The sequence below is a fragment of the Alosa pseudoharengus genome, unplaced genomic scaffold, assembly GCF_046254945.1.
Source record: "Alosa pseudoharengus isolate Yale_2024_CS ecotype anadromous, Long Island Sound unplaced genomic scaffold, YU_APseudo_1.1 YU_APseudo_1.1_scf_56, whole genome shotgun sequence".
NCBI lineage: Eukaryota > Metazoa > Chordata > Actinopteri > Clupeiformes > Clupeidae > Alosa > Alosa pseudoharengus.
Genome location: NW_027468844.1, coordinates 1 through 12,522, shown reverse-complemented (window position 1 = coordinate 12,522; position 12,522 = coordinate 1). Strand labels below are relative to the sequence as shown.

At 39.2% G+C, this 12,522-nt stretch overlaps 1 protein-coding gene across 3 annotated transcripts in view; it reads left to right on the top strand.

The window, feature by feature from the left end:
* The window catches only part of LOC143105446 (NACHT, LRR and PYD domains-containing protein 12-like), a 74,010-nt gene extending 63,432 nt beyond the window's left edge, over nt 1-10,578 (top strand). For all 3 annotated transcript variants that reach the window (XM_076269434.1, XM_076269433.1, XM_076269432.1), the window contains exons 11-14: nt 4,792-4,962; nt 5,843-6,010; nt 7,483-7,526; nt 8,949-10,578. In XM_076269434.1, the coding sequence (XP_076125549.1) occupies nt 4,792-4,962; nt 5,843-6,010; nt 7,483-7,526; nt 8,949-9,481 (916 nt within the window). In that variant the 3' untranslated portion in view covers nt 9,482-10,578. The remainder of the gene's footprint in view (nt 1-4,791; nt 4,963-5,842; nt 6,011-7,482; nt 7,527-8,948) is intronic.
* Nucleotides 10,579-12,522: the final 1,944 nt, after the last annotated feature.

Sequence of the window (12,522 nt, the reverse complement as noted above, 5' to 3'; positions counted from 1 at the left end):
GCAGAGAAAGGAACATGTGGTTTAGTCTGTAGGCCTCCTGCATCAAAATCTAAGCCTACACATTTCCTCACTTTACTCGACTTCTTTCTTATCTTCAAACGCGTTCTTAAGTGACACAGCGAAAAAGCCTATTGCATGGTGCAACAATCTAATCTTAAATAATTACAATTATTTATGTCTGTGTGTGGTATATAATCTACTTGGGATGCTTACATGCAGATGTCAAAGTGTTTCTATTTTCGTATTGATGTGAATTAATGTGTAGATCCGAAGCTTAAACGGTAGGCCTATAGCTGTGACGTGCAGTCACCTGACATCACCATCAAATCAGAGAATATTTCAGAACTATTAACGTGGACAGCTCCCCTTAAGAGCGTCTTAAAGCAACACCAAAGAGTTTTTTCTACCTTAAAATAATGTTTCCAAAATCGTTTCAGTGGTTCATCAACTCGTAACAGGGTGAACGGCACTTCTGCATTCGCTTCGCGGCCCTCTATCGGCTATAACTGCACTATGTAAGTTTGCCAGATCGGGTAGCGGATCTGTAGTTCGATGGAATGACACATAAGAAACTACAAATGTGACTTGCATCTGATGCAACATATTCTACCTTGTCTGTGGACATTGTTATTTCCAAAGCCAGTGCTGGATAAACAAATAGTGCGTGCGACAGAGGAAAAGTTCTTTGGTGTTGCTTTAAGAGCAGTGCACGCGCGTTCACGCTACGAGCATGTTCGGGAAACAGTCAGAAAAACCAAACGAACGATCGTAAGATGAATCGTAGAAAACCCTCTTAAGAGCGTGTCTCCGTCGTTATCGGGAAACTGGGCCCAGGCCTATCACTTCCACATAGGCCTAATCTTAATCACCACCAACCATAACTCTTTTCACTAAGGTATAGGGTAGACTGAGTACAGTTGAGACACTTTTTGCCCACACAAAATCAAACAAAAAATAGATACTGAAAAGAAGTGATTTTCCACACAATATTCCACATGCCATTTCCTTAGCTTGTAGACTAAAATATTATCAATCAATAATACCCATAAGTAGTTTATATTTTCCACAATTAGCTCATAAACATAAGGTGCATTTTTTGTCTTGACTGTGTCTCAACTGTACCCTATAGAGTACAGTTGAGACACCTACCAGTTGAGACACCCATCTTTAATGATGTAGGCCTATAGTTAACTAACCGTTAGTTGGAAAGTTGAATAAATAAAAACATAGCAATTGCAAAGTGTTTGTAGTTCAAATTCATTAATTTCATTTAAATTAGAATTGGTTAAAAGGAATACATCGTGAACAAAATGTGACACAGGAACAGATAGCGAACAGTAGCCTACAAATGGAATGTTCAAGTAGCCTAACACAATCCAATGTGTGTCTCAATTGTCCCCCGCTGACCACCTCGCACATTTCTCTAGATTTTGCAACGACCTTACATGGCACAATGCCATAAAATATGCCAGTTTTTAGGACACAGAATAATGTTTGTAATGATACCAGTTACGCTTAACAGTAACATAAGTGTAATGAGCTATTCATTGTCGAAGGTGCATGGTGAAGTGAAATTCTGACTTTGGAAAAAAAACACTTGCCGATATCCTTGGATGGGAGATACTTGTGTCGTTCAAATTTTCCATGATCAAATAGGGCACTAATATGCATGTGCATAGCAAAAATCACAACTTGGGCTTGCTGTGCAAGCAAGATATTTAAGGTGTCTCAACTGTACACATGTCTCAACTGTACTCAGTCTACCCTACTCACTGGAGTTCTCACAGATCGCTTTGAGAGGTAACTTAGTGTCAGAGCTCACTACTAGTGCAGGGCCGGAGTGGGGCCACTTTTCAGCCCGGGAGTTTCAGGCCCAAGACCGGCCCACGTTTTCCATAGTGGCGGAAATTGGATTAATTAAACAACATTTCAGCTCTTACTATCCTGTAGTTTTTATTAGTACCATGGTTCAACAATGTGTAAAGGTTATATAATAATTCACTTAAATTGAGAGTTAACAAAAAATATTACACTATAGACCTACCACAAGTTAAGAAAGAAAGAAAGAAAGCCTTTGAAATGTAGTCTATCGCTTCCACAAAGAGGCATATTGAACTAATGTTTAGGCTACATGTTTTTTGCATGGATAGGCTATTGTTTGGTGATTTAGCCTACTCCTTTACTGCACCCTCTTCTGAACAAACAAGGTTCATCATGTAGAATAATAGCTCTTTCTTACAATAAATAACTTTAATTTATCCTCTCTAGGTTACTTGTCCCTCATGGCCTCCTCTTCACTAATTTCGGGCTCATCATTTTCAGTGGTCGACTTGATCTGCTGCTCGGCTACAATTTTTACCGCATAGGCAAGATCAAGCTTCAGTTTTGTTATCAATATTTGCATACTGCAAAGTCTATGAAATGGATACAAAAGGCTAATATTTTAAGTAGCCTAATTGAATATGTTGCTTGCGAATAGCTTGACAACGCTACAAACGTCTAATATTAGCAATAATTACACTGCTAATAATCATTGCCTATAGGCAATCTCTCTTTATCAGTTGCCACTTTTGTCTATAATCTGGAAGCTTGGCACATTTAGCAGCATTCTACCTGGCCGTTTCAGTACCTCCTGGCCTCTTTCTACCATCCATCCTTCATGACGCTTATGGCTACTGTGTAGGCCGGCCCGGCTATCCGTATCTGAGAAAACTTTTTGGAAAAGACGGGCTATATGGACCCGCAACCAACTCTTTTGGGGAGGGGAGAGCTCGCTCACATGGAGCCCATGCAACGGTGTCATGCACAGAATGCGGAACGTGTAGGCGATAGTCTACTTAGAGAAGATATACTAACGTGAAAAATGTCAATATTTTTTTTCCTCGACCGGCCCAAAAGTGAAGCGGCCCACCGGGAATTCTCCCGATTACCCACCCGGTCCTGACATAAGTGTCATTCCTTTGGCTAAACCATACATAGCATAGGCTACCAGCTAACTTACAAGCAAACATTGATTCATTAAGAGATGACCTAATCTAGACAGTGTTTGCACATAACCCACCCAATATTTACGTCAGTCATTTGCAATGTATTATAATTGTGGTTGCTAGGTGTATGTTATACACCTAGTTATGTACCAACCTATGTAATTATATTATATTTTATTATACAAGATTAGGCTACTGTTTCTATCCATTTTTCTCCTATCCTTTCCTCTTTCTTATCTCGCACGAGAGATACAGTCAGTTCGTCATGCTTACGTCACTGTTGGGATATATACTGCAGCGCAGCCGTTGAAGTTATTTCTGAAATATTTCAACAAGTGAACCATAGCGAGTACTGTGTCTCTGCTGTGCCTCGTTTTGCTGTTGAGACTTTAAGACAATTCCTGAATCTTCTCGCCAGGTAGGCATCTGAACTCGTATTCCTTTCCTTTCAGTACTTTTTAAGTTCTTGGGTTAACCGTTATACTAGAATGAGTTATTTAGGAAAACTGGAGAAAGGACGTTGGCGCTGCTACAGTTGACAGCTCAACTTTTCTGGTAACGTTAAGTTAACGTTAACGATATTGTTATTAAGCTAGCCGACAGTCTAGCTAACCACGGTGTTGTTAACTCTAGACTGGTGAGAAATGTCTTCAATAAGTTAACGTTACCTTTGTAATGAATGTATGTCCACTCCTAAATAAGTTTAAGAGTATTTTTTTTTATCATTTGCTTGACGTTTTTGTTTTTAATGGCAGTGTACGGTTCACCTCTGCATGGTGTCCAATGTTAGTGATTCACATTCTAGTAGAAGCTAGGCATAGAAGCTAGTTCAACAAGACTAAATCACACAGAGTAACTGTAGGATCTTATGTCTGATGTGCCTCGTTATTTACTCTTCTCGTCAGGCTTTGAGTAGGTAGCTGGAGGGCAGCTGCTAGATCCGCTGATTTTACGTCTGGTGCCCAACGACCCTCCTGCTTTGCTCGAGTCTGTGGGGATCCAACGGCTGCTTTCGCCAACGGCTTGTGTGTCTGCCGCTCGAGCCCCGACTCGATTTGAACGATTTGGTGTTAACATTCCATTGTAACGGTTATTGCTTTGTTACCTTCGTCAAGCCCACGTACAACTCCACTGTACACTTTGCGAGTATTTGCAAACGTTTGCCAAAAACTTATTTGCAAGTGTTCGCCTGCGAATTTCAACCAACGCACCTCTCGGTTCTCAATACAGACAGTGTATAATGTTAGCGGCTACAGAGAGGGAGGGGTTTACAGGGGTTTGCAACAGGATATTGCATTAATCCAATTTAATTAATCCTAACCAAATAACATGGGCGATATATTCCGTTTCAATGTGTAAGAATTAAGAAAAATATAAAATGTATTAAGAAAAGAGAGAGAGATAGGGTATGATATTAAAATACCATTTCATTGAACAAGTCTTCCCTAAATCCTAAAATGTATAGGCCTTCATGAGCTCATATCACACAGCACCTGAGCAACTAACCTCTTTGTTAGATAAAGAAAATAGATTAATAAGAATAAATAAAACAATCAATACATATGCTAATTACAATGAATAAATAAATCATTATGAAACAAAATAGATAGCTTCAGCGACAACATCAATACTAAATCAGTGTGAGTGAATTATTTGACCAGCTGAACAGCCGCCGACCCGAGTATGGCGACAGTAGCCATCTGATCTGATGTTGAGTTCTTGATTTTTATTTATGTATCAGGGCACTGTGTAAACACTTTATCTTCCATTTATTCATGTTATCTTTTGTTGTGTTCTTATGCAGGCTTGCTGATTGTAAACTCACATATAAATCTTGTGAGATGGTGGCTTCAGTTCTACAGTCACCAAACTCCCTACAAGAGCTGGACTTGAGTGACAATGACCTGGGGGATTCTGGAGCTCAGCTGCTCTCTAAGGGACTGTCCAGTTCCTACTGCAAAATACACACATTAATGTGGGTGAAGACATATCTTTGTCTTAAAATTCCTCATTAGTTAGAAGAACCATGACGATATAAAAATAAACATTAACTGGTCAACCAAATGAAAAAGCAGCAAATAATATCCCACCTTGTTTATATCATTGTGCAGGTGTCATTCTACTTTTGAGCTTATTTGTGAGTCTTAAAATGTCTGTGAACTGATCAAATCTGTGTCATATTAGTTTATAATGAAGCAATATCGCACAAGTGAGAGTGGGGTTGGTAGCACATATCACCATGGGTTTTATTGGGCCCTGTGCTGCAGGTAATCACAGCCATGGAAATATCTGCTACCAATGCCACTCTGACTTGTACCATATTGCTTTCATACATCAACAGTTCTACTACCAACTAATCATGTTGGAAGACACCAAATTGCTTCTTATGTCCTTTATTTAGATTTTTTTTCCCCCCATTCATCCTCCACCCTAGAGTAGTTCCAAATCGTCCAATTTGCAGAGCCTACTCGCTTGTCTATATGTCATTTGCTAAATTGAACATTCACCCTACTCTACTTACTCCATTTTCCCACTCAATAGCTGTCAAATGTGATGTTATGAAATCGCTACTATCTCGCTTTGAATGAATGGAATGTTCACATTGGACAATTCAGAGCAAAAAGCGTGTTTGAGTGGGGATGTCCTGAGATATCGCCACTCTAGGAATGTCTCTTGTCCAATCAATTAATAAATAGTTTATCCAGACATATCTGTTGTAAAATAAACAAATAACTTCAGATTTAAACAGTCACCAGTTGTATGCAGGTAAGAATGAAAAGGACCATCTCTCTCTTTCTCTCTCCCTCCCTCCCTCTCTCTCTTTCCCTCTCCCTCTCTCTCTCTCTCTTTCTCAGGCTCTCTGATTGTCTCATCTCAGAGAAGGGTTGTGGTGTTCTGGCCGCAGCTCTGACTTCAAACCATCTAAAAGCGCTGGACTTGAGGCACAACACTCTTGGAGAATCAGGACTGAAGCTGTTATCTGCTAGACTGGAGGATCCTGTCTGTAAACTGGCGATACTTGAGTATGTTTGGACCGTGTGTAGTGGTCTATTTTCAAATATGTATTGTAATAGCTGCTTTACACTGACGTGTATTTGTTATCTCTTTGATGCAGCATCCAATAATGCAAATATTTAGAGGTGTGTTCAAATTCACAATCGTAGCTGAATGTGTAGGAACTTTTACAAACAGTTTTCTGTTTTGTCTTGAGTTCTCCGTGAACTTTTTTGAACACTCAGGGTGGGTTTCACCAACAGGGATTAAATGAATCTTTGGTGTAGGCCTAATCAAGGATTTGTAGATCCAGGTTTAAATTTAATTTGTTGCACCACTTAATTTTAAGCATGGTTTAACAAATCCACGATTAAAACCTTAACCTGTGATTAAAACCTCGACTGGTGGGTTGTACCAACAAGGATTACGTTTTAACCTGGATTAAATCAAGGTTTGTCCATTAAACCTAGTTTAAAGATAATCAGGTTGCTGCCATGTTAATTGTGCACTTGCAGTTTAAATGTAATCTTATTACAAATTCCTAGTTGAATCTGTCCCTCCTTGAAAATTCCTCATCATAAAACTCCATAGGGTTGAGACGGTCTCTTATTTTCCTTTGTGGACTCGATTTTCGTCAATCCATCAAATATATGCAGCCATTTCAGACATTTAAAGCAAGTTTAAAATGAATCCCTAACTGAAATTTAAATCTGAGTTTAAAGCAGTTTAGCAACAGGATTAAAATGAAACCAGGTTTATGTTAACATTTAAACCAAAATTAGGATTTGGTTTAAATGTTTCAAGGATGGTTTAAACGTAAACCTAATTACCTTTAAACTAGGTTTAAAGTTTTGGTGCAACCCGATTAATGGATAAAACGTAATCCTTGTTGGTGCAACTCACCCACAGTGGAGCTGGACGAAGAGTTACTGTTAATGTTATGGACCCTCAACACCATTTTTTCTTGTTTTACTCACAAACATTCATCACTATTTTGACAAATTTAAAATTTGAACGCCTCTCAGATTCCATGCTGCGAGATTAACAGAAAAAACAGGGAGCTGTTTATCTCCATGTTACAAGAAATACTAAAAAAAATACTTTTTTTCTTGTTGTCTGTCAGAGAGGCCATTAATTCTGTATATTGGGACCCCTATGAAGTAGATCAAATTTAACAAAGTTAAATGTCTATAAGGCCTATTATCACTGTGAGTAACCAGTAATGCAACAAACAATCATTAATTTAGGGTTCTCAACATGTGGTCTGTGACCCACAGGTGGGTTGTGAAGGTCTTGCTGATGGTCCCTGACATATACATTAATGGAGTTTCACTGTTGGAAATTGCATTTGTTATTCAGAGGTAGCCCTCATGTTGCTCACTAACTCTAATCTAAGTGCAGGACAGACAGTGTTGGGGCTTTTTACATCATGATTGTCTCCTTCTGAGAACTAGTTGGACCTTGTATGGTACATGTGTGTGACATTTTGTTTTTCTTACAGAACTGGGGCTTCTGTAAGCAGAGCACGGCCACATTTGCTGAGATGTAAGTTTTTTTTGTTTTGTTTATTCAGTATTTGTATATATATAGTATTTATATAGTATTATCATTCACATGCTTGAATGTGTGTGTGGGTATCTAATAGCAGTGTGTGTGACTGTGTTGCTAGGGTGAATAGGAGTGTGTGTGTGTGAGTGTGTCATGTTTTTATGCTTGAATGTGTGAATGGGTGTCTAATAGCAATTTGTGTATTTGTCTTGACATGATGTTTGGTTGTGTTGACATGGTGTGTGTGTGTGTGTTGGTAGGTTCAGTAGGGGTGTGTGTGTGTGTGTGTATGTGTGTGTGTGTGTGTGTTCTCATGTCCTCTTCTCTTGTCTTTCACATGTTTTAAGCATTAGATGTGTATGAGTGTCTAATAGCAATGTTGGTAAGGTGTGTAGGGGAGTGTGTATTTTGTTTGTGTTGACATTGTGTGTGTGTGTGTGTGTGGGGGTACTAGGGTGTGTGGGAGTGTGTATATGTTGACACGGTGTGTGTGTGTGTTTGTGTTGACATGGTGTGTGTGTGTAGGTAGGGTGTGTAGGAGTGTGTTTGTGTTGACGTGGTGTGTGTGTGGTGTGTGTGTGTATGTGTGTGTGTTTGTTTGTGTTTACTGTGTGTGTTGGTAGGAGTGTGTGTCTTTTATTTGTGTTGAAATGGTGTCCGTGTGTGTGTTGGTAGGGTGTTTAGGAGTGTGTGTGTTTGTGTTGACATGGTGGGTGTGTGTGTGGGTACTAGGGTGCAAAGGAGTGTGTATGTGTTGACATGTGTGTGTGTATGTGTGTGTTGGTAGTGTGTGTAGGAGTGAGGGTGTTTTGTTATGTTGAGTGTGTGTGTGCGTGTGTTTGTGTTGACATGGTGTGTAGGAGTGTGTTGTGTGTGTGTGTGTGTTCTCATGTCTGTCTGTCACATGTTTTAGCATTAGGTGTGTATGGGTGTCTAATAGCAATGTTGGTAGGATGTGTAGGAGTGTGTGTGTTTTGTTTGTGTTGACATGGTGTGTGTGTTGGTAGGGTGTGTAGGAGTGTGTGTATTTTTGTTTGTGTTGACATGGTGTGTGTGTGTGTATGTGTATGTGTTGGTAGGGTGTGTAGGAGTGTTTGTGTTGACATGGTGTGTGTGTGTTGGTAGAGTGTGTAGGAGTGTGTGTGTGTTTTTGCTTGTGTTGACATGGTGTGTGTGTGTGTGTGTTTGAGTGTGTTAGTAGGGTGAGTAGGAGTGTGTGTATATGTATGTGTTGACAGGGAGTGTGTGTGTGTGTGTTTGTGTTGACATGGTGTGTGTGTGTGTGTGTGTAGGTAGGGTGTGTAGAAGTGTGTTTGTGTTGACATGGTGTGTGTGTGTGTGTAGGAGTGTGTGTGTGTAGGAGTGTGTTTGTGTTGACGTGTGTGTGTGTTCTCATGTTCTCTCTCCTCTTGTCTGCAGATGCCTGTGATCTCACACTGGACCCAAACACAGCAAACAGACTTCTCTCTCTCTCTGAGGGGAACAGAAAGGTGACACGTGTGATGAAGCAGCAGCCGTATCCTGAACACCCAGAGAGATTTGACTCCTGGTATCAGGTGTTGTGTAGAGAGGGTCTGACTGGACGCTGCTACTGGGAGGCTGAGTGGAGTAGAGATAATGGAGCTGAGATATCTGTGGCCTATAAAAGCATCAAGAGGAAAGGGACCAGTGATGACGTCATAATGGGAGGGAATGCCAAGTCCTGGAGTCTGCGCTGCTCTGATCACAGATACTATGTCAGGCACAATAAGAAACGCACTGACATACCTGCCCCCTCCTCCCGCTCCAGAACAGTAGGAGTTTACCTGGACTGGCCGGCCGGCACTCTGTCCTTCTACAGCGTCTCCACTAACACACTCACCCACCTGCACACGTTCCACTCCACATTCACTGAGCCCCTCTATCCAGGGTTTGTGGTTTATGGTGAGGTGTCCCTGCGCAAGATCACATGAGCTCGTCCTCCAACAGTACGTCCACATGTCACCCTTTCTCTCTACTTCCCCTCTCTTCTCTTCCCCTGCCTTCTCTTCGTCTCTTCCTCTCTCTCTCTTATCTCTTACTCTCTACCTCTCTCTTTCTGACCCTTCATTTTCTCTGTCTCCTCCCTTTTCCCTCTTCCACTCATTCTCTCTCCCTCATCTCCCCCTCCTCCTTTTCTCTTCTTATCTCTCTATTTTTCATCCATCACCTGTTTGCTGCTGTTCCATTTTTAGATTTGTGTGTGTGTGTGTAAGAGAGAAACTGTTGTCTATTTTGCAGACTTCATCATCACCCTCTTTCTACACTTTTCTCTTTCTCTCTTCCCCTCTTCTCTTCCTTCTCTCTTTTTGTATAAATGAGGCCATTTCACCAACTGCAAAATTAAAACACAAATTCATCAACACAAAACACTCTGTAACATTCCGCAGTAGCCACGTAACCGTAGCAACATCCAACTTAAATTGCAACATTCCGCAGTAACCATGTAACCGTAGCAACGTTCATTCTCTGTGGCCCTGGCAGTTGAGCATGCTGCAGGAACACCAGAGTCACACACTCCTGTTCATACACAAGTGTTATGCTATTGAGATTATATTATAGTATTTATTTATATTCATTAGGCTATTGATTGAATTGACATTGTTGTTTATTATTGTCATTCTCCTTAATGTGGTCTTATCAACTTTTTAAATTGTATACTGTTAAATTGAATGATTGTATTGTTGTTATGTGTGTCTGCCAAATACCATAGCCATATTGATATCTATTCAATGTATAGGCTACTGTTTGGGTGATACTATACAAATGCTGATGTTTTCTTCATATTCTGCGCTTTTCCTAAAATGAATGTCTGGATTATAAGAATGTTTCAGCAACAACATGATGCATTCTGTTCTCTCTAAAGTTATTTGCTGAATTTCTTTGAAAATTATTTACCGGTCTGGGGGTGTCAGTGTTTCTATATTTGTTCACACAGAACTATAAAAAAATGCTTGTTTTTCTAACTTGAAATATGTAAATAAAAATGTGTTTCTGAATTTAAAATGTCTAAATAAAAATTCTGAAAGGACTCGTGATGAACCTGTGGTCATTTCTTTGTTTTCTGTTTTGTTTCATTGTTTTCTATGCCATAACAAAATATTATGAGTATGTGATCTTTTTTCTGTAGTTGGTCATGACATGCATTAACCACCAAGGCCATATCTCCATTCAGTGCAACACTGTACCAGATGAGTACATTGCAGTAGTATGATAACTAAGGTTCCTGTTTCCATACTGTAGCCTGCAAGTACAGTAGATGCACACAGCCATTTTTTTATCTTAATATAAGATATATATATATATATATCTAAGATTAAAACAGTAAGATATCACTTTTTGCAGATACTGTATCCTGCAGGTAGATGAGTGAGGGCAGCTGTGAGTTGGTGGCCTAGGTTCTCTTCACACTGCTTACCGTACACATACGGTTCTGATGGGGAACAGTGTTACCTCATGCAGCAACCAGGGGCATTGGGGAGGTGATAAGGTTGCGCTGAGTCGGGTGTAGGGTAGTGGCACTATACTGGATGGTATATCGGTCAGAATATAGGACAAAGAAGAGATGGGTCTTAACTCTGTATTGTTCCAGCATTGATATTCAGAATTGCCAATATAGTATAGGCTAAACACACCGTCTGAAATTATAAAAACAAAATACGACTTAGATTCTATTTACTTACAGTAATATTTCTGCAGCTCATTATACATAAATGCATCACTATTATGCTCATCAAGCTGAAATCGTAGGCTTGAAACACATACAACACTAATTCCCTTCCAGTTTAGAAGTACTTTTGTTTGTGACTACAATTATTCCATGGTCAATGTTGCCATCTAGCGGCGTAAAACGGTACTGCGTAATCACGTTAACAGCACATGTAGCACAACAGCACATCTCTCCTCCATTAGGAGATGCTACGTTCTTACAACAGTAGAAACGTCAGGTGGTAAATTCCTGCGCTAAACATATTAAAATTACAATCTCATAGAACAATTACATTATATTACTTCAAGTAAACTATAGCAAAAGCAAGTTTAACTATGTTAGAAAACCTCTTGCGTACCAGTGTGGATTAACACGATTTAAACATCATCTGAACTTACTTTTCGTCAATGACTCGGCACTCTGAATGGTAAATACTGGATTTGATTAACAGGTAAGTAACTTTATTTATTTATTTTTTTAATCAAACTCATCAAGAGGTACAGTATGCAGTATATACACAACATCAACTGTTATCAAAAGTTACATCATACATAACATACCAGGGGACAAGTAGTTAAAATAATACAATGGTGAACAGACAAAAAAACATAAGGACATGGAATGAAAAAAAAAACATTAATAAATAATGAGAACAAAATAAAAACAATGAAATAATAAAATAAGATAAAATAATAATAATTACTATTAGTGCATTAATCAACAAGATTGAAAGAGCCTAGAGGAGGTTGTTTTAATGGTCTAATGGCGTTGAACACTGAAGACTGTTAATGTATATTTTTAGATCGTTTGTAAATAAAGGGAGGAGTGGTTTATTGTTTGTATATCTACATTTATTAATAAAAAAGGTTAATAATATAAAAAATATTTCTTTTTTTCAATAGTAAAGTCATAGAAGCCAAATAAAACATGTTTAAAAGGAAACTCAAAATTATAATTAAGTTTGGTGCACAAGATTGCGAGTAGATCTGCCCAGAATTTCTCAGTGTGGGGACAAGACCAAAATAAATGTATGGATTTTTCTGGTGATTTTTTACAAAACTAGCATGTGTCATCTAGGTCTTTCTTCATTCTGATGATAAAGCTTTTGGAGGGATAGTATCTATGGATAAGCCTATAAGTCACTTCACATACTTTGTTTATTAGTAAGTATTTCAGGGGTAAAGTCCACACTTTCTACCATGGAATGTCATCACATAATCCTGACCAGTATGGAACTACCCAGGGAATGGTTACAATATCCCTCTG